Source organism: Rhinichthys klamathensis, unplaced genomic scaffold, assembly GCF_029890125.1.
Source record: "Rhinichthys klamathensis goyatoka isolate OS25496 unplaced genomic scaffold, OSU_Roscu_1.1 h1tg001470l_1, whole genome shotgun sequence".
Taxonomy (NCBI): Eukaryota; Metazoa; Chordata; class Actinopteri; order Cypriniformes; family Leuciscidae; genus Rhinichthys; species Rhinichthys klamathensis.
The window spans coordinates 266-22,500 of record NW_026607453.1 but is presented as its reverse complement, the minus strand read 5'-3'; the positions used below and the strand labels follow the sequence as shown (position 1 = coordinate 22,500).

Below are 22,235 nucleotides of genomic sequence, written 5' to 3'. Positions count from 1 at the left end.
ACACACACTCACACACACCTGGGGGCAGGTCCGGGTCGCTGGGGTTCTGCTGCACACGTCGAGGTTTAGCCGACGCCCTCGAGCTCTCAGACGCGCTGCGATTGGTGGAACTGGACCCACAGCTCTCATTATCATCCTGCACACAGAAACAACACAATCACAAGCTTACACACACATCTGAGAGAGGAAGAGCGTGTGTGTGTGAGTGAGTGTGTGTGTATGTGTGTGTGTGAGAGAGACTGTGAGTGTGAGTGTGTGTGTGTGTGTGTGTGTGTGTATGTGTGTGTGTGTGTGTGTGTGTGTGTGTGTGTGTGTGTGTGTGTGAGTGTGTGAGTGTGTGTGTGTGTGTGTGAGAGAGAGACTGTGAGTGAGTGTGTGTGTGTGTGTGTGAGAGAGAGAGACTGTGAATGTGTGTGTGTGTGTGTGTGTGTGTGAGAGAGAGAGAGACTGTGAGTGTGTGTGTGTGTGTGTGTGTGAGAGAGAGAGACTGTGAATGTGTGTGTGTGTGTGTGTGTGTGTGTGTGAGAGAGAGACTGTGAGTGTGTGTGTGTGAGAGAGACTGTGAGTGTGAGTGTGTGAGAGAGAGAGAGACTGTGAGTGTGTGTGTGTGTGTGTGTGAGAGAGAGACTGTGAATGTGTGTGTGTGTGTGTGTGTGTGTGTGTGTGTGTGTGTGTGTGTGTGTGTGTGTGTGTGTGTGTGTGTGTGTGTGTGTGTGTGTGTGTGTGTGTGTGTGTGTGTGTGTGTGTGTGTGTGTGTGTGTGTGTGTGTGTGAGAGAGACTAAGTGTCACATATTCAAGTTCACACGGAGATTATAAAGTTTATAAAAAAAAATCAGCGCTTGCACCTCGGATCCTGTTTCAGAGTGTGTGTTCTCGAGCTCAAACACTGATGTGTGCGGATGAGCGGCCGGATCGCATTAAGGGTTCTCAGTAGAGCGGTGTCGTGTTAGCGGCCCCTAAGTTAATCACTAATGATCTTTACAACGGAAGTGAATCAATCAAAACTAACTTTATCTGGACAATAACTTTATTCTAGATCTGTGTGTCTGAGTGTGTGTGTGTGTGTGTGTGTGTTTGTAGCTGAGTGTATGTGTCTGAAGGAATGAGGGATAAACAGCAGTAAAGGTTTATTTCTCGTTTATTGCGGCGTGTTTGCGATGAAAGAGTGAAGAAGTGTCTAAAAGAATCAGACGAGTGGATGTCGAGGTCAGACACAAACGTCCCAGAATGCCTGTCACTGATAACACACACTGTCACTGATAACACACACTGATTTACTGGAGAGATTCACTTTACTGCATCAGTAACGGCCCATACACCCCCACAGCCCGACCTTTGACCTCAGACCAACATCACATGGGTCCTGAGTTAAACACACTCAGTCAACCTCCGTAACATCAACAAAACCCTTAACCATCCACACACACACACACAGCACCAGCTGCGTTAATGAAGACGTCTCACACACACACACACACACACACACACACACACACAGGAGCGATTAACACTTCATTCACAGACGAGCTGCTCTGTTACTCAAGACTGAATCTTCAGCTCAGCAACTCCTGATGATTATTCACACACCTCCACGTCTGCACACACACACACACACACACACACAGCGCAGCTTCACTGCAGATCGTGAACATGAAGCGTATATTTCTGCAGGATCATATTCAGCTGCTCAGAGGAACTGTAAAAACAAACTCACTCATTAGATCATTAATCATCAGAACAACTCAAAGCTTAGCAGACACTAGACCCTCCTTCTGTTCGGAACACACACACACACACACACACATCTGAGACACAACACACACATCTGAGACACAACACACACATCTGAGACACAACACACACACACACACACACATCTGAGACCCAACACACACACACATCTGAGACACAACACACACATCTGAGATACAACACACACACACATCTGAGACACAACACACACATCTGAGATACAACACACACACACATCTGAGACACAACACACACATCTGAGACACAACACACACATCTGAGACCCAACACACACACACATCTGAGACACAACACACACATCTGAGATACAACACACACATCTGAGACACAACACACAAACACACACACACATCTGAGACCCAACACACACACACATCTGAGACACAACACACACATCTGAGACACAACACACACACACACATCTGAGACAACACACACACATCTGAGACACAACACACACATCTGAGACACAACACACAAACACACACACACATCTGAGACCCAACACACACACACATCTGAGACACAACACACACATCTGAGACACAACACACACACACACATCTGAGACAACACACACACATCTGAGACACAACACACACATCTGAGACACAACACACAAACACACACACACATCTGAGACCCAACACACACACACATCTGAGACCCAACACACACACACATCTGAGACACAACACACACATCTGAGACACAACACACACACACACACACACATCTGAGACAACACACACATCTGAGACCCAACACACACACACATCTGAGACACAACACACACATCTGAGACCCAACACACACATCTGAGACACAACACACAAACACACACACACATCTGAGACACAACACACACACATCTGAGACCCAACACACACACACATCTGAGACACAACACACACATCTGAGACACAACACACTGTGTGTGTGCGTGTGCGTCCGCTGTCGGGTCTCTCTGCTTTACCAGCGCATAATTTGTCTCAACGTCATTTGCAATTTTCCAAAAGTTCTTTCTAACCCGGGCGGCTCTGTGAAACACATCTGCATCAAATACCTGTTTGGGAATGTCCCAGTGTATACGGTGCTGTTTCCACATGGCAGTAGCTCAGAGCAGTGCAACACACACACACACACACACACATCAGTGCAGAGCAACACACACATGTTCCAGATCTGTTCTGCAGAAGCCGCTATAATCAGCTCTAATTGACTTCCCTCCTAAATGTGTTTCTAACTGGCCATCTGGACCTCCTCTGAACGACTCGCTGAAGAACTCGAGATCTCCAACGTCCATGGCAAGCTTTATTTCTATAGCACTTTATGTTTCACAGCAGCTTCACGGAAATAAACAGGAAATAACAGAATCAATTTTGAAAAAAATCATCAAATATAAGAAAAAATCTGATTCTGCTGTAAAAAGTATCTCGTGTGTATCTCAGGTGTATCTCAGGTGTATCTCGTGTGTATCTCAGGTGTATCTCAGGTGTATCTCAGGTGTATCTGGTGTATATCTGGTGTGTATCTCAGGTGTATCTCGTGTGTATCTCGTGTGTATCTCAGGTGTATCTCGTGTGTATCTCAGGTGTATCTCAGGTGTATCTCAGGTGTATCTCAGGTGTATCTCAGGTGTATCTCAGGTGTATCTCAGGTGTATCTCGTGTGTATCTGGTGTATATCTGGTGTGTATCTCAGGTGTATCTCAGGTGTATCTCAGGTGTATCTCAGGTGTATCTCAGGTGTATCTCAGGTGTATCTCGTGTGTATCTGGTGTATATCTGGTGTGTATCTCAGGTGTATCTCAGGTGTATCTCAGGTGTATCTCAGGTGTATCTCGTGTGTATCTCAGGTGTATCTCAGGTGTATCTCGTGTGTATCTCAGGTGTATCTCGTTTGTATCTCGTGTGTATCTGGTGTATATCTGGTGTGTATCTCAGGTGTATCTCGTGTGTATCTGGTGTATATCTGGTGTGTATCTCAGGTGTATCTCGTGTGTATCTCAGGTGTATCTCAGGTGTATCTCAGGTGTATCTCAGGTGTATCTCAGGTGTATCTCAGGTGTATCTCAGGTGTATCTCAGGTGTATCTCGTGTGTATCTCAGGTGTATCTCAGGTGTATCTCGTGTGTATCTCAGGTGTATCTAAGGTGTATCTCAGGTGTATCTCAGGTGTATCTCAGGAGTATCTCAGGTGTATCTCGTGTGTATCTCAGGTGTATCTCGTGTATATCTGGTGTGTATCTCAGGTGTATCTCAGGTGTATCTCGTGTGTATCTCAGGTGTATCTCGTGTGTATCTCAGGTGTATCTCAGGTGTATCTCAGGTGTATCTCAGGTGTATCTCAGGTGTATCTCGTGTGTATCTGGTGTATATCTGGTGTGTATCTCAGGTGTATCTCGTGTGTATCTGGTGTATATCTGGTGTGTATCTCAGGTGTATCTCGTGTGTATCTCAGGTGTATCTCAGGTGTATCTCGTGTGTATCTCAGGTGTATCTCAGGTGTATCTCAGGTGTATCTCAGGTGTATCTCAGGTGTATCTCGTGTGTATCTCAGGTGTATCTCAGGTGTATCTCGTGTGTATCTCAGGTGTATCTCAGGTGTATCTCAGGTGTATCTCAGGTGTATCTCGTGTGTATCTCAGGTGTATCTCAGGTGTATCTCAGGTGTATCTCAGGTGTATCTCGTGTGTATCTCAGGTGTATCTCAGGTGTATCTCGTGTGTATCTCAGGTGTATCTCAGGTGTATCTCGTGTGTATCTCAGGTGTATCTCAGGTGTATCTCAGGTGTATCTCGTGTGTATCTCAGGTGTATCTCAGGTGTATCTCAGGTGTATCTCGTGTGTATCTCAGGTGTATCTCAGGTGTATCTCGTGTGTATCTCAGGTGTATCTCAGGTGTATCTCGTGTGTATCTCAGGTGTATCTCAGGTGTATCTCGTGTGTATCTCAGGTGTATCTCAGGTGTATCTCGTGTGTATCTCAGGTGTATCTCAGGTGTATCTCAGGTGTATCTCGTGTGTATCTCAGGTGTATCTCAGGTGTATCTCAGGTGTATCTCGTGTGTATCTCAGGTGTATCTCAGGTGTATCTCGTGTGTATCTCAGGTGTATCTCAGGTGTATCTCAGGTGTATCTCAGGTGTATCTCGTGTGTATCTCAGGTGTATCTCAGGTGTATCTCAGGTGTATCTCAGGTGTATCTCAGGTGTATCTCGTGTGTATCTCAGGTGTATCTCAGGTGTATCTCAGGTGTATCTCAGGTGTATCTCAGGTGTATCTCAGGTGTATCTCGTGTGTATCTCAGGTGTATCTCAGGTGTATCTCGTGTGTATCTCAGGTGTATCTCAGGTGTATCTCGTGTGTATCTCAGGTGTATCTCAGGTGTATCTCAGGTGTATCTCGTGTGTATCTCAGGTGTATCTCAGGTGTATCTCAGGTGTATCTCAGGTGTATCTCGTGTGTATCTGGTGTATATCTGGTGTGTATCTCAGGTGTATCTCAGGTGTATCTCAGGTGTATCTCAGGTGTATCTCGTGTGTATCTCAGGTGTATCTCAGGTGTATCTCAGGTGTATCTCAGGTGTATCTCGTGTGTATCTGGTGTATATCTGGTGTGTATCTCAGGTGTATCTCAGGTGTATCTCGTGTGTATCTCAGGTGTATCTCAGGTGTATCTCAGGTGTATCTCAGGTGTATCTCAGGTGTATCTCAGGTGTATCTCAGGTGTATCTCGTGTGTATCTCAGGTGTATCTCAGGTGTATCTCAGGTGTATCTCAGGTGTATCTCAGGTGTATCTCGTGTGTATCTGGTGTATATCTGGTGTGTATCTCAGGTGTATCTCAGGTGTATCTCAGGTGTATCTCAGGTGTATCTCGTGTGTATCTCAGGTGTATCTCAGGTGTATCTCAGGTGTATCTCAGGTGTATCTCGTGTGTATCTGGTGTATATCTGGTGTGTATCTCAGGTGTATCTCAGGTGTATCTCGTGTGTATCTCAGGTGTATCTCAGGTGTATCTCAGGTGTATCTCGTGTGTATCTGGTGTATATCTGGTGTGTATCTCAGGTGTATCTCAGGTGTATCTCAGGTGTATCTCGTGTGTATCTCGTGTGTATCTCAGGTGTATCTCAGGTGTATCTCAGGTGTATCTCAGGTGTATCTCAGGTGTATCTCAGGTGTATCTCGTGTGTATCTGGTGTATATCTGGTGTGTATCTCAGGTGTATCTCGTGTGTATCTCGTGTGTATCTCAGGTGTATCTCAGGTGTATCTCGTGTGTATCTCGTGTGTATCTCAGGTGTATCTCAGGTGTATCTGGTGTATATCTGGTGTGTATCTCAGGTGTATCTCAGGTGTATCTCGTGTGTATCTCAGGTGTATCTCAGGTGTATCTCGTGTGTATCTCGTGTGTATCTCAGGTGTATCTCAGGTGTATCTCGTGTATATCTGGTGTGTATCTCAGGTGTATCTCAGGTGTATCTCGTGTGTATCTCAGGTGTATCTCGTGTGTATCTCGTGTGTATCTCAGGTGTATCTCAGGTGTATCTCAGACACTGACCGCGGCTCCGTCCCGAAGCTTGAGGATGCACTCCATGGTGTTGATGGTGATGACCACGGGCTCGGAGCTCAGTTTGGTCCAGGGCACGTGGATGCGCAGCTCGTGGATGTGGCCGCTCAGGAACATGAAGGGCAGCTTGAGCTCCTGCACACACACACCATCTGTCAGTCAAAACACTGAGAACAACAAACGTTTTGCTGTAGAGCTCAATCAGAAGGATCGCACAGAACAGCGTTTGAAATTAACTTTTTCACTCACCGGCCAATTTGGCTACTACATTTTTAAGTTACCGGCCACTCAGAACTTCTACTAGCCGGGAAAAAAAAGGAAAGAAATGAACCGGATTAACTATGTCAAAGCTTTAATACATATTAATATATATAAAATTTTGATTTCTTATTCAAAAACAGATCCTATTATCCAGCATCTCCTCTTCCTCTTTCATCCTCATCACCAAACATGTGTTTTAGGAGGACAGATCAATGCAGGACACAGAATATAAAAAAAGAAAATAACAATGTCTTTTCTGTAAACCAAATGTTTTTAATCTCCGCTATTGCTTCAGTGCAAACGAACAAGCGCTGTTATATGTGGCGCAGTGACGAGTGTGTTCAGGTTAGCAGATATGAGCCGATTCTACGCTGTGTTTAATATATCATGATGACTCACGAGTATTTGCGCTGAATCTGCACAGATGTGTCTTACTCGAACTTCTCCAGCAAAGTGAGTAAACATAATGAGTAACACACCGACTTAGCTCGTGATTTGACAGCGTTCCTCGCCACAGCTGATTTATACCCGCATTTGGCGAGTGTTAGTTTCAACCCCTGGTACAGAAGTAACGAGTGTACAGGCTTCGAGCGCCTCCAGAGCTGGTCTGTCCGGACTCCAGTCGCTTCCACAGGAGATCTCCGAGGAAAGCTAAACTCCCGCTCGGGAGTCGGGACGAGGAAAGCTGCTTCTAATAATATCCTGCATCAAAGTCTGAGAGCCAAACATTCTCACAACATGACACAGTGATCCCTTCCAGATATCACAACTGCAAAAGCTCAGAGTTGCCCAAATAAGAAAGCGGTTCTGGAGTGGATGCGAGCGAGTGTCAGACGGCGAGAGGACGCTCCGAGGAACGCTACACCGACACTCATGCTATCCTCATAGCGGCTCAGTGTTCAGCTCTCTGACGCCACGATGCTAATGCTGTCAGATAGATCTACACTACGTGTCAGGGAAAGAGTTTTATCGAGAAACTCAATTATGATTTCTTTTCTAACAGATAAAAATCATTCCACATGCTTGTAACAATTCCACAAACTGGCCAGAATGAGGTGCCATCATTCTCCTCGCCGGCGCAGCAGATCAGAACACGTCCTTCCCTGTCTAATCTGCCAGAGCTACCCAGATTACATTGGTTTTTTTTTGTGGTTTTTTTCTGTAGAAAGACAAACATCAATAGATATAAAAAGCCAAAATATTAAATGTCATTAAATGTCATGGATGTATATTTACGGGGTAATCCACTGTTTTGTAGAGGGTGTGTGTGTGTGTGTGTGTGTGACCAAATTTCAGAGGAGTAAAAATGACTTTAGAAATATGGCAGCATCATTATTTTATTTGTACACAGATATTAGTAGATCTATTAGTCAAATCTGATGACTTTAGCAACCTCTGTTTCATGATATCCCAACAGTGAAAGTTCACAAATTGGAAAAAGCACTTTTTTTTGCCCGAAGTTTGCATGCCTGAAACTCCAGAAGTATTAAAGATATCATCCTTTCAGATTCCAGCTCTTAACAAACTTTCCTTTTCAAGGCTCTAATGGTTCAGTCCCAGAGACACGGAGATCTTCATGTGGAGCAAACACACGTTCAGTGTTCGAAACCCAGATGCGGGTCACTGCACACAGCTAATACTCTCTTTCTTGAAGGACAATTAATGTTGAAACTTATTTGTTTTTTCTATCAGCTCTGCATGGAGCTCTCCTGTCTGAGAGCCATGAACATCATTCTTCCAAAGTTTGTGTGCCTGTAAATCTAAAGACAATCCACTGAAGATGTTGTGAATCTGCCGGGAAGAGGACGTGTCTTTATCGTCCGGATGCACGAGTTCGAGTGGCCAAAGCCTCTCCAGGATCACAGATGGAGAGTCGCAGAGATTAGTGAGTCTTGTAGGCCGCTGTCGGTAGCCTAAAAGAGGCCTAGAAATAGGGTTTCGTTCCACCATGTGGGGCACTACCCAATCAGAAATATATAGAGATTCCTTAGGAAAAAGTTCTCCGCACACAACCTTGCAGTTTTTGAGAAAAATGATGCTAAAGGTGCCCATTTTGAAAAAAAGGGAAAACATAGGGAATTTTGCACTTTCAAACTGTTTATCATATAAACCCAAAAATGCCGAATTACCACCTGAGGTACAAAATAAACCAGTTTGAAATGTGTGATATACCTGAAGTTGCTATCTAGGCACAGTAAACATAAGATTATCAAGAAAACTTCTACTGTAGCATTAACATCCCAATTACTTCTCATTATGTTGTTCCAATTCAAAGGTAATATTTGAGGTAAAATCTGAATAACAAATAGAATTCAGCCAAAATATAATATATAAAAAAAACACTTTTCAAAATAACACATTTAATGGTGAATTGTCAATTCGCATACACGAGCAGTAACAATATTACACGTATTATATTTGAGTAGATTTTAAGGTTTTTTTTGTGTGTGAAATATACCCGACTAAATTAAGTAAAATTTCCTAAATTATTTAGTCTATGGCACATGATGAATTTAATATTATTAGTGTGGAATGTGCTTTTTTAATATAAGTTGTCTCACAAATAAATCAAGCAGAATTTACTCGTTTGTATTAATGAAATTTACTTAATTATAACATTTACTGCCTTTTTCAGGTTAAGATAATAATGAATACATAATGCACTTTTTGTTATCAAACATGCTTTTATTCTGTTTTTTTTGCACAAATAAAACAAATCTATATAAAATGTAAGACAGCAGTTTTAAGATATTAAAAAAATAAAAGCAAAAAAATGCTAACATTTGCCATGTCATTGAGAAAGATCATTTTGTTACACAAAAACATGTGCATACAAATTTCTGTTGGAAAAGTCACATTCTTGACTGAAACTTGTGAATAACTTGTAGCAAAACATATCAAATAATTTGTACTTGCTGAAAGCTTGTATGTAGAACAATATTAAACGTTCATCAATCAATGCAGGGTTTTTTCACCAGAACTTGGTCATAATGCATTGTCTCAATCTAAGTCATGAGTTTGTTTTTAAGTGTTAGTAATTTTGGGGAAAACTTGCAAACATCCAGTTCCAAGAAGAGCTTCTGAAAGGCCTCAAAAGTGTGCCTCAGTTCTTTCGGGTAGCTGAGGTTTAGTGCATCCGTGAGTCCAAGAGGAACAGCACAGGCTCTTGCCAAGCCAGCCATGACTCGCATCCCCTCCACGATGATGCTGAAATCCTCCTGAGAATCCCTCTTGCAGATTTCATTATGTGCTGCAGGATATCTCCATTTCACACTGTAAAACAAACATTAAAGAAGTATTTTTATCTCGTCTGTCTCATTATAAGTCTGTCCATAATTATAAACTTGATTTGTGTACGGTTGTAAAAATTTCTTATAACAGCTTAAAATGCTAAGACAACTACAAGTAAACCATTATAGTTTATTTTCTTTGTAATCACTGAAACATAAAAATATTATGTTTCTGCGGACCACAAAGACTGTCACAATAACATAAGTACAGTTTCACCAATGACAGAGGGTGTATTAAGGAAGAAAAAATAAAATAAATTTGACACTATTGTAGGGGGGGGGGGTTAAATTTCGATGGTCCACTATTGACATTCTACTAACTGTATAGTAACTACATGTCAACTAACTCAGAGTATTAGTAGACTGCTAGGTTAGGGTTAATAGAGTAAGTTAACATGTAGTTGATGTTACTTATAGTCAGTAGAATGTCTAAAGTGGACCAAAACACCATACTCTTGGATGAGGTCATCCTCTTTTTCACCCAGATAACAGATCAAGCAACGGAGGACAACGTCTCTCAACATGTCGATGTTTTTATCGGGATTCTGATCGGGAAGTTTGTAAATGAGCATCACCCAAAAATAACAAACAAATATTGATATGTTATGAAAGTAGCTTACCTGCAGTATGGGATAGCTAGCTCCGTAGTGTCCGACGTTTAGAGGCATTCCTTCGCACATTGCTTGATTTGTTCCCATCGGACTTCAGAAGGGCTGCGGACCTTTCCCAACACCTTCTCCGACGTGAAGAATACACTTTACGGATGTTAATCGAGCTTGATCGCCGCTATCAGATGAAGATGCGCTGCTTACGTCCTCCTCCATGTTTACATGTGCGTAGTGATATTAGCTTGATTTTGGCTGTGACCTACTTACATTTTCGATGCTGATTGGTTGAAAATCTAGCTCAACAGTTTTATATGTCTCAATACGCAGTCAATATAGTGCGCCAATAAATTACACTTTTCTCATTAACTGCAGGATAATGTGTGGAGAACTTTTTGCTTGGATACCTTTTATTAACGTTGAACATATTGAGCAAAAGAAAATGTAGTGCCCCGTTTGTCGGAGCGAAACTGAACGATACAGCTCGCGTACAGCGGCCTACTGGGCTCAGAAAGCCTAAACCCGACATCAGCACATGTTGTTCAGGAGCGTTTCAAGGAAATCCTCCTCGCTCCTCCAGACACAAACTCCAGCATGTTCAGCTGTCAGACGCGACTGGAACTAAAGAAGAGCTTTTTGGCAGCAAACACACCAGATGGGATATAAAGTTCCCCATATACGGGTAAATACAGCGCTGGACCTCTAATGCTGTGGGGCAATACTCTGCTGGAGGTCCTGGACTTCTCCAGATACATGGCATCATGGATTCTAGCAAATACAAGAGGGTCGGGTCATGAGTGTGCCGGGTTGGTTCAGGTCGGGCCGTGAGTGTGTGTGTCGGGTCGGGCCGTGAGTGTGTGTCGGGTCGGGCCGTGAGTGTGTCGTGTCGGGTCGGGCCGTGAGTGTGTGTCGGGTCGGGCCGTGAGTGTGTGTGTCGGGTCGGGCCGTGAGTGTGTGTGTCGGGTCGGGCCGTGAGTGTGTGTGTCGGGTCGGGCCGTGAGTGTGTGTGTCGGGCCGGGCCCTGAGTGTGTGTGTCGGGTCGGGCCGTGAGTGTGTGTGTCGGGTCAGGCCGGGCCGTGAGTGTGTGTGTCGGGTCAGGCCGGGCCGTGAGTGTGTGTGTCGGGTCGGGCCGTGAGTGTGTGTGTCGGGTCAGGCCGGGCCGTGAGTGTGTGTGTCGGGTCGGGCCGTGAGTGTGTGTGTCGGGTCAGGCCGGGCCGTGAGTGTGTGTGTCGGGTCGGGCCGTGAGTGTGTGTGTCGGGTCGGGCCGTGAGTGTGTGTGTCGGGTCAGGCCGGGCCGTGAGTGTGTGTGTCGGGTCGGGCCGTGAGTGTGTGTGTCGGGTCAGGCCGGGCCGTGAGTGTGTGTGTCGGGTCGGGCCGTGAGTGTGTGTGTCGGGTCAGGCCGGGCCGTGAGTGTGTGTGTCGGGTCGGGCCGTGAGTGTGTGTGTCGGGTCGGGCCGTGAGTGTGTGTGTCGGGTCAGGCCGGGCCGTGAGTGTGTGTGTCGGGTCGGGCCGTGAGTGTGTGTGTCGGGTCAGGCCGGGCCGTGAGTGTGTGTGTCGGGTCGGGTCGGGCCGTGAGTGTGTGTGTCGGGTCGGGCCGTGAGTGTGTGTGTCGGGTCGGGCCGTGAGTGTGTGTGTCGGGTCGGGTCGGGCCGTGAGTGTGTGTGTCGGGTCGGGTCGGGCCGTGAGTGTGTGTGTCAGGTCGGGTCGGGCCGTGAGTGTGTCGGGTCGGGTCGTGAGTGTGTCGGGTCGGGTCGGGCCGTGAGTGTGTGTGTCGGGTCGGGCCGTGAGTGTGTGTGTCGGGTCGGGCCGTGAGTGTGTGTGTCGGGTCGGGTCGGGCCGTGAGTGTGTGTGTCGGGTCGGGCCCTGAGTGTGTGTGTCGGGTCGGGCCGTGAGTGTGTGTGTCGGGCCGGGCCCTGAGTGTGTGTGTCGGGTCGGGCCGTGAGTGTGTGTGTCGGGTCAGGCCGGGCCGTGAGTGTGTGTCGGGTCAGGCCGTGAGTGTGTGTGTCGGGTCGGGTCGGGCCGTGAGTGTGTGTGTCGGGTCGGGCCCTGAGTGTGTGTGTCGGGTCGGGCCCTGAGTGTGTGTGTCGGGTCGGGCCGTGAGTGTGTGTGTCGGGTCAGGCCGGGCCGTGAGTGTGTGTGTCGGGTCAGGCCGGGCCGTGAGTGTGTGTGTCGGGTCAGGCCGGGCCGTGAGTGTGTGTCGGGTCGGGCCGTGAGTGTGTCGTGTCGGGTCGGGCCGTGAGTGTGTCAGGTCGGGTCGGGCCGTGAGTGTGTCAGGCCGGGTCGGGCCGTGAGTGTGTCAGGTGGGGTCGGGCCGTGAGTGTGTCAGGCCGGGTCGGGCCGTGAGTGTGTCAGGCCGGGTCGGGCCGTGAGTGTGTCAGGTCGGGTCGGGCCGTGAGTGTGTCAGGTCGGGTCGAGTCGTGAGTGTGTGTGTCGGGTCGGGCCGTGAGTGTGTGTGTCGGGTCGGGCCGTGAGTGTGTCAGGTCGGGTCGGGCCGTGAGTGTGTGTCGGGTCGGGTCGTGAGTGTGTCGGGTCGGGTCGGGCCGTGAGTGTGTGTGTGTCGGGTTGGGCCGTGAGTGTGTGTGTCGGGTCGGGCCGTGAGTGTGTGTGTCGGGTCGGGTCGGGCCGTGAGTGTGTGTGTCGGGTCAGGCCGGGCCGTGAGTGTGTGTCGGGTCGGGCCGTGAGTGTGTGTGTGTCGGGTTGGGCCGTGAGTGTGTGTGTCGGGTCGGGCCGTGAGTGTGTGTGTCGGGTCAGGCCGGGCCGTGAGTGTGTGTGTCGGGTCAGGCCGGGCCGTGAGTGTGTGTCGGGTCGGGCCGTGAGTGTGTCGTGTCGGGTCGGGCCGTGAGTGTGTCGTGTCGGGTCGGGCCGTGAGTGTGTCAGGTCGGGTCGGGCCGTGAGTGTGTCAGGCCGGGTCGGGCCGTGAGTGTGTCAGGTCGGGTCGAGTCGTGAGTGTGTGTGTCGGGTCGGGCCGTGAGTGTGTGTGTCGGGTCGGGCCGTGAGTGTGTCAGGTCGGGTCGGGCCGTGAGTGTGTCAGGTCGGGTCGGGCCGTGAGTGTGTCAGGTCGGGTCGAGTCGTGAGTGTGTGTGTCGGGTCGGGCCGTGAGTGTGTGTGTCGGGTCGGGCCGTGAGTGTGTCAGGTCGGGTCGGGCCGTGAGTGTGTGTCGGGTCGGGTCGTGAGTGTGTCGGGTCGGGTCGGGCCGTGAGTGTGTGTGTGTCGGGTTGGGCCGTGAGTGTGTGTGTCGGGTCGGGCCGTGAGTGTGTGTGTCGGGTCGGGTCGGGCCGTGAGTGTGTGTGTCGGGTCGGGCCGTGAGTGTGTGTGTCGGGTCGGGCCGTGAGTGTGTGTGTCGGGTCGGGTCGGGCCGTGAGTGTGTGTGTCAGGTCGGGTCGGGCCGTGAGTGTGTGTGTCGGGTCGGGTCGTGATGTGTCGGGTCGGGTCGGGCCGTGAGTGTGTGTGTCGGGTTGGGCCATGAGTGTGTCAGGTCGGGTCGGGCCGTGAGTGTGTCAGGCCGGGTCGGGCCGTGAGTGTGTCAGGCCGGGTCGGGCCGTGAGTGTGTCAGGTCGGGTCGAGTCGTGAGTGTGTGTGTCGGGTCGGGCCGTGAGTGTGTCAGGTCGGGTCGGGCCGTGAGTGTGTGTCGTGTCGGGTCGGGTCGTGAGTGTGTCGGGTCGGGTCGGGCCGTGAGTGTGTGTGTGTCGGGTTGGGCCGTGAGTGTGTGTGTCGGGTCGGGCCGTGAGTGTGTGTGTCGGGTCGGGTCGGGCCGTGAGTGTGTGTGTCGGGTTGGGCCGTGAGTGTGTGTGTCGGGTCGGGCCGTGAGTGTGTGTGTCGGGTCGGGTCGGGCCGTGAGTGTGTGTGTCAGGTCGGGCCGTGAGTGTGTCAGGTCGGGTCGGGCCGTGAGTGTGTGTCGTGTCGGGTCGGGTCGTGAGTGTGTCGGGTCGGGTCGGGCCGTGAGTGTGTGTGTGTCGGGTCGGGCCGTGAGTGTGTGTGTCGGGTCGGGCCGTGAGTGTGTCAGGTCGGGTCGGGCCGTGAGTGTGTGTCGTGTCGGGTCGGGTCGTGAGTGTGTCGGGTCGGGTCGGGCCGTGAGTGTGTGTGTGTCGGGTTGGGCCGTGAGTGTGTGTGTCGGGTCGGGCCGTGAGTGTGTGTGTCGGGTCGGGTCGGGCCGTGAGTGTGTGTGTCGGGTTGGGCCGTGAGTGTGTGTGTCGGGTCGGGCCGTGAGTGTGTGTGTCGGGTCGGGTCGGGCCGTGAGTGTGTGTGTCAGGTCGGGTCGGGCCGTGAGTGTGTGTGTCGGGTCGGGTCGTGAGTGTGTCGGGTCGGGTCGGGCCGTGAGTGTGTCGGGTTGGGCCGTGAGTGTGTCGGGTCGGGCCGTGAGTGTGTCGGGTCGGGCCGTGAGTGTGTCGGGTCGGGCCGTGAGTGTGTCAGGTCGGGTCGGGCCGTGAGTGTGTGTGTCGGGTCGGGTCGTGAGTGTGTCGGGTCGGGTCGGGCCGTGAGTGTGTGTCGGGTTGGGCCGTGAGTGTGTCGGGTCGGGCCGTGAGTGTGTCAGGTCGGGTCGGGCCGTGAGTGTGTGTCGTGTCGGGTCGGGTCGTGAGTGTGTCGGGTCGGGTCGGGCCGTGAGTGTGTGTGTGTCGGGTTGGGCCGTGAGTGTGTGTGTCGGGTCGGGCCGTGAGTGTGTGTGTCGGGTCGGGTCGGGCCGTGAGTGTGTGTGTCGGGTTGGGCCGTGAGTGTGTGTGTCGGGTCGGGCCGTGAGTGTGTGTGTCGGGTCGGGTCGGGCCGTGAGTGTGTGTGTCAGGTCGGGTCGGGCCGTGAGTGTGTGTGTCGGGTCGGGTCGTGAGTGTGTCGGGTCGGGTCGGGCCGTGAGTGTGTCGGGTTGGGCCGTGAGTGTGTCGGGTCGGGCCGTGAGTGTGTCGGGTCGGGCCGTGAGTGTGTCGGGTCGGGCCGTGAGTGTGTCAGGTCGGGTCGGGCCGTGAGTGTGTGTGTCGGGTCGGGTCGTGAGTGTGTCGGGTCGGGTCGGGCCGTGAGTGTGTGTCGGGTTGGGCCGTGAGTGTGTCGGGTCGGGCCGTGAGTGTGTCAGGTCGGGTCGGGCCGTGAGTGTGTGTGTCGGGTCGGTCGCTCTCACCTGCTCCAGCACGTCCAGCCTCAGGTCCAGTTTGCTCAGAACCACGTCTCCGCCCCATAACGACAGCTGCAGGTCCGACGGCTTCAGGTTCTTTATGTAGCGGTTCACATAACTCATCAAGAGAGGAGAAACATACGACTCCAGCATCCTGACCAGCCCTCGTGCCTGACACACACACACACACACACACACACACTTCAGTCAGATGACCACAGAATCTATATAGACCATAAGTCTGGCATGAAAACAATCATCTGAACGAACACACACACACACACACACGATGCTGCTGTTCAGTCACAGACGGGTTTATAACTCAGAGACTCATCTCAGCTGTCCGTCACTGTTGAGACGGCCAATCACATCACAGTAGGCGGAGCTTCAGATTTAACAGTCAAAGTCTAACACTTCAGAACTTTTTTTATAACATAAATGTTAAATCATGAAAGAGAGTAATATTGAGGACACACCAAATCCTAATTTTTTATTTGTCAAATTTACCATTCAGTCTCCATCTATACAGCGCTTTAACAGTAGAGTTTAACAGCAGCTTTACAGTGATAACAGGAGATTACAGTAACAGAGTGTTTAGGCTTTACAGCAGCTCTAGAATAAAGTTATTGTCCAGATAAAGTTAGTTTTGATCGATTCACTTCCGTTGTAAAGATCATTAGTGATTAACTTAGGGGCCGCTGACACGACACCGCTCTACAGAAGACAGAGACTGTTAATCAGTGTTTGAGCTCGAGAACACACACTCTGAAACAGGATCGAGGTGCAAGAGCTGAACATTTTAGAGAAAAGGTTCATCACACACACACGCATCACATGTCAGTCTAGAGAGGATGGAAAATGATATGCCATGAATTGATAAATAAATCATTAGCGTGATTCACGTCAATGTCAGTATGAGGAGACAGTTTTCAGCATATTAGGCATAAGATTAAGAGAGAATGTGCATTAATCTAATAACCCTGGTGTCATGAAGGCCTTTCAGTCCCTCCTCTAATGACGGCCCTTCAGCACACACTGACACACACACTGACACACACACTGACACACACACTGACGGACAGTAACCAGTCACCCACGGGCCCTCAGCTGCCTCACCCTAAAGGGCTTGCTCTAGCTTTGGAATTCATTTTAGTAACTGTTTTCTTTGTTTATTCCCCTAATCTTTCTCTTATTGACTGTGTGTGTGTGTGTTAGGTTTAGGGGTAGGGTTAGTGTGTGTGTGTGTGTGTGTATTCTGATCTGATCTCAGAGAGTTAAAGAGAAACTTCGGCTGAAAATGGGAATCGCACATCTGTCTAATGCTGTTTTTCATTAAACATAATAGAACATTTGTTCCTCTCTATTACAGATCTATATTTCAGAAACAAGCCTGTGTTTGACAAATTGTGCCCACATGTATTACAAGTCATTACAAACAGACGCTTTATTCAATAAGTGATTAAAATGTGGGCCTTTATTGCACTGATATAATCCTAGAATATGAATATTAACAGACGCTGAGTTTTACTGTCTTCACTGACAGACGAACATGAGCAGACTGAAGGTGATGAGACACAGGGCCCACAACTGATCTAAATCATCCAGATAGAAATGTATTGCCCATTTTTAATGAGAAAGTGCCCAAGCAACAATCGGTCGGCAAGATTGCCCTGCAACATTGCTCAAAAAGTTGCCCTGTGTATCATCACCTTGACAGAGCTCGAACACAACTAACACAACTGAACACAACTGAACACGACTAACACAACTGAACACAACTAACACACCTGAACACGACTAACACACCTGAACACGACTAACACACCTGCAGCTGATGTCAGTCTCAACATCCGCCGAAACACTTCAGTGCCACAAACACACAAACACACACTTACAGCTTCATCCGACGCGTCCAGCTGCTACAGAAATACAAACACCAGCGCATCCATCACTTCCGCATACGCTGACTCCACGTGACTGCCTGCGTCGACGCGTCACTTCCGGCACGGAGCTGACGCAAAAGCAGATGAGCGTCATCATAGTTCGAGTCAAATCTGTTTTAAGACGCATTCCGTTTCTTTCACACACAAAACACTGATTATCAGTTGCGTTAAAGTCAAAATAAGCGTGTTTAATATTCATTGGCTACTGAAACACGGATTATACACAAATAATCATTAATTCTGACAGTAGCCTACGCTAATCATTAAACACCAATATACTAATAATCAGTGTTTATAATGCAGGAATGATTTATTGACCCGTATCAAATAACTCTCCTGTTAATGTGTGAAGGACTGGCTCTAAACTCTATTATAAACTCTATACAGTTCGACTGGAGCACATCTGAAACTCCTGCACTTTAATCCACATTAATATAAATCAGTAGGCTACATAAATAGGCTACTGATGTTACAATATTAAACACAGTCTAATAATTTAATAGACACTGACAATACTTGTTATTATTATTAGCTATTATTATTGTAGCCAATAGCCTACATTAAAACGCTATTAAACACGGACTAGCCAATTAATCATTATAAAATACTGTCCATAGTTTTTTTTTTTTTATTAAACACTCCTAATGATTATTATAAACACACGAATATTGTAATCCAGCTAATCAGACAGGACAGAGTCTGGGAATCACTGAACGCATGTGTTTATATTTCTGCAGCTGTTATTCCAGCTCAATATCTGTCATATTTATTCTGTTTTTGTGATTTGCCTTTTGCTGAATATTGAATATAATCATTTGATGGTAATCAGTTTCAGATCATCTTCTGTTTTATTCACGGGATTACACCTTTATGAATCGCGTCGTTTGTACGAAATTAGGCTATTAAAACGCATTATAATTAATCTGAAATTTATTTTACGGGTTAAATTTCACATGCTCATCATTCACGCGCGTCATTGTTGATTTCCAATATTCACAGTCAATATTACCTAATATTAATTCAAATATTAATTTCCCTTTTTCAAATGTTTCCGTCTGTGTGTCAAACGAAGGTTTTTTCTGTTTACAAAATGTGAGAATTTTACTTTCTACCTTATTTTTTTAATAAGGATTATTATTAACTAATATCGCGTGTTTTAATATGAAACCATGGATCTGTGCATTATTTTAGAGATTAAAGACGACGCGCTGTTACTGAGTGATGATTAATCTGAAATCATCAGTTCACGCGCAACAAAAATACATTAGCCTAAATCGCACAATGTTACAATTTTAATGACGTGAGTAACAAATACATTTCAGACAATAGAATATTTATATCGAATTATTTTTAAAAAAAATAAGTTTTTACACAATCCTAGGCTATATTTTATAGTGTATGTGTACTATTCAGTTTAACGCTCTGCAATTTAATAGGCTCTAATAATAATTATTGTAACAATTAAAATTAAAGACCATAACTGTTATTTCACGTTAGAAATCATTACAAGTCTCACGACATGTAATTAGAATTAGGAAATAAAATAAAATATTATAGGCTATAACAATAAAATATTATTCTTTTTTTCTTTTCTTTTAAAGAACAAACGAAGATGTGTTTGATACAGAACTTCAGTCACAATTCAAAAGAGAAACTCTTTTATTCCAGAATTGATGCGTCTCATCTCATAAGTGTCTTTGGCTAAAACACATGTCCTCAATCCTGTGCTGTTTCGGCAGCTGCTTTATTTACACACTGATGTGAACACAGTTTGAGTTCAGATGCAGGTAATAATAAAAATAACAATCAAGACTTTATTTACATGAGTTCACAGAGTCTGTTTAGATGCTTGAGTCTCCGGTTTTCTGTCCGCCAGAGGCTCGAGATCAGAGAGTTCCTGTTAGTTAGTAGTCCAGCTGTGTGTGTGTGTGTGTGTGTGTGTGTGTGTGTGTGTGTGTGTGTGTGTGTGTGTGTGTGTGTGTGTGTGTGTGTGTGTGTGTGTGTGTGTGTGTGTGTGTGTGTGTGTGTGTGTGTGTGTGTGTGTGTCAGACTGTGTTAGTTAGAGTGTGTGAGGAGAGTGTGTGTGTGTGAGGAGTGTGTGTGAGTGTGTGGCGCCTCAGGTCGCAGTTGCGCCGGAACTCTTTCCCGCAGCGGAGGCAGCAGAAAGGCTTGAGGTCTGTATGGGTGAGAAGGTGAGTTTTCAGGTTACTTCTTTGATTAAAGGTTCTTCCGCATGTCGGGCATTTGTGAGGAGATTCCTGTTCAGATTTGAAGCAAGCAAAGGATTATTCCCTTTAGTTTTCCATCAAATATGCATAAGCTTCATTCTCAACATTTGAGGCCCAGGTGATAAAAGCGCGAGGATCGTCAATAATCAATCAATCAATCAATCAATCAAGAATGCGCGTGCACCCTAAACATGACACGATAATGTAGAGCTCGACGGGCACGAGCGCGTGTTTCTGCAGAACATTATTCATGTATATATAAACAGTGCATCGATTTACCTGCAAGTGCAACGTTTTATGAACCGCCAAAGTCCGCGACTGGCAGAAGCCCTTGCCGCACTCCTGGCACTTGAAGGGCTTCTCCTTGGAGTGGATATATCTGCAAAACACGATCAGTGTCGATCATAACTCACAGCTGCACAAACACATCCTTCCCTTATCTCTCTAAAGCTGCTTTTAAAACTATCTGTATTGTAAAAAGCGCTATACACTGTGAACAATTATCAATAAGTTATGACATGTTTTTACATTGCTCATCAAAATAAGTTAAGCAGTTTTCAACTTTTTTTGTAAGTTATACACGAATCAACTCATTTTTTTAAGTCAGTTCAAAGTAATTTAACATCCAAGTTGACTGTACTTGAAAATGTAACGCAGCAACTTTTACAGTGATAAAGCTTGATTCATAACTAATACCTGCGAGAGCGCGCAGAACATCATCAGCTCGTGCACACTCTTACAGATACAGGTTTTAAAGTGTATTCCCAGAGACCGTCAGCTCATTACACAGCCATTACTCCCATTACTCCCATTACTCTCCGTGTGAAGGAGCTTTCCTCATAAAGAACCGCGAGTAAGATTGGATGTTAAATGTTCTTTATGGAACCATCGATGCAAATAGAGAACATTTATATTTCAGAGTGCAGCTTCCCACACACACACACACACACACACACACACACACACACACACACACACACATACACACACTCTCTCTCTCACACACACACACACACACACATACACACACTCTCTCTCTCACACACACACACACACACACACACACACACACACACACCTGTGGTCCCGCAGGTGGTCTTGTCTCCTGAAGGCCTTGTGGCAGATGTCGCAGGTGTACGGGCGCTCGTCCGTGTGTGTGCGCTCGTGGATCAGCAGATTGTAGGACTTTGTAAAGTGTCTCCCGCAAAACTTGCAAATAAATTCCTTTTTGCTCTTGGACGGGAGTCTCCCGCGCGCGGGCTTGCGGTCCGGGCTCAGTTTCCCCAGTGTTCCCAGTGTCCCCAGCTCCGCTCCCGGTTTCGGCGGGTCCTCCTGCGTGGCCGCGAGCGCGAGGTTGGCGAAGTCGAAGCGCGGTCTGTCCTTGTGCAGCGCGGGCACGACGCGCGTCACCGATCCGTGTTTGGGGAACAGATGCGCGGCGAAGGGAAGCGTCGCGGTGAACGCGAAGCGCGGGTCCAGGAGCCCCGGGATCTGCGGGTACCCGAGGGCCCAGTGGTGGATCACGCTGTGGCCGGTGTTAAGCCCGTACCGGGGATCCGCGCCCGCGGGGAACTGCAGGAACAGCGCCGGGTGAAGCGGCACCGGGGCCGGGAGAGTCTTACTGCCCATATCAGAACCGCCGAGCAGATCCTGGGGGAAAACACACAGGAACAGTATTTATTCACAGTTTTAAAGTTGTTTCCTTATTCAAAATATGCATGGAAAAACATGCAGGAAATATATTTTTCAGTTGCATATTTATTAGGCCTATTGTGGGTTTCTCACATATATAGCATTGCTTCGCGCAGTCATCATTTTATTATCCACAGATTTATTTCTTGCTTTTTTTTTATTTTGTCTTTTTTTTTTTTCATGTGCCGCTCGGTAGGCCTATATCCAAATTTAAACAAGTTGTCATCAAAACACTTTTTTAAACAAACAGGTTACGACTGTATTGTTTTGTGTGTGTCGCCTTTGGCTTTTGGTTTGCTTTATAGGGACATTTAATATCCAGCTGTATTATTGATCTCCTGCATTGACAGCATTACTAGCCTATTTGAGAACTGAACTGAGCTGGACGATGACATCACGGATTTCTCCAGAGCGGCTATATATATATATGAATGAACTAAATTAATAATTTTTTTATAACAGAAATGAAGCATCACTGAACTCGCTTAAGCTGGACTGAGACGCTCTTCTCTTCTAGACACACACTCTGTTGCATTATTCTCCTGTTATCTCTGTAAAGCTGCTCTGAAACTCTGTGCTGTAAAAGCGCTGTATAAATAAAGCTGATTTGACTTGTTCAAATTATGCATATAATATTCGGCAGAAAGTCACGAAACAGTCTTGTCAGACGAGCCGAAATGAAATAAGCGAACATGAGTTTGAATCATCAGGCCTGATATTAATCTGGCTTTATCTCTCTAATATCTCTTATATGTCTCATATCTCGGAATATTT

General features: G+C 47.3%; 2 protein-coding genes across 3 annotated transcripts in view; both read right to left on the bottom strand.

Annotated features, from left to right (window-relative positions):
* The window catches only part of LOC130079891 (intermembrane lipid transfer protein VPS13B), a 30,719-nt gene extending 13,191 nt beyond the window's left edge, over window positions 1-17,528 (bottom strand). Inside the window, exons 1-4 of the mRNA XM_056245128.1 lie at window positions 17,424-17,528; window positions 15,605-15,769; window positions 6,336-6,479; window positions 19-136 (exon numbers count right to left, since the gene is read on the bottom strand). Of these exons, the coding sequence (XP_056101103.1) occupies window positions 19-136; window positions 6,336-6,479; window positions 15,605-15,751 (409 nt within the window). The 5' untranslated portion in view covers window positions 15,752-15,769; window positions 17,424-17,528. The remainder of the gene's footprint in view (window positions 1-18; window positions 137-6,335; window positions 6,480-15,604; window positions 15,770-17,423) is intronic.
* Window positions 17,529-19,182: 1,654 nt separating this feature from the next.
* On the bottom strand, window positions 19,183-21,435 carry osr2 (odd-skipped related transciption factor 2). Of its 2 annotated transcripts, none has more exons than XM_056245129.1 (3): window positions 20,848-21,435; window positions 20,049-20,148; window positions 19,183-19,799 (listed from the first exon to the last, which is right to left on the bottom strand). In XM_056245129.1, the coding sequence occupies exons 1-3, from the start codon at window positions 21,396-21,398 to the stop codon at window positions 19,587-19,589; spliced, it is 864 nt and encodes a 287-aa protein (XP_056101104.1). In that variant the 5' UTR covers window positions 21,399-21,435; the 3' UTR covers window positions 19,183-19,586. The 2 variants fall into 2 exon arrangements, with proteins under 2 accessions (XP_056101104.1, XP_056101105.1); XM_056245130.1 differs by having other exon boundaries at window positions 19,183-19,717; window positions 20,848-21,434.
* Between the last annotated feature and the right edge of the window lie 800 nt (window positions 21,436-22,235).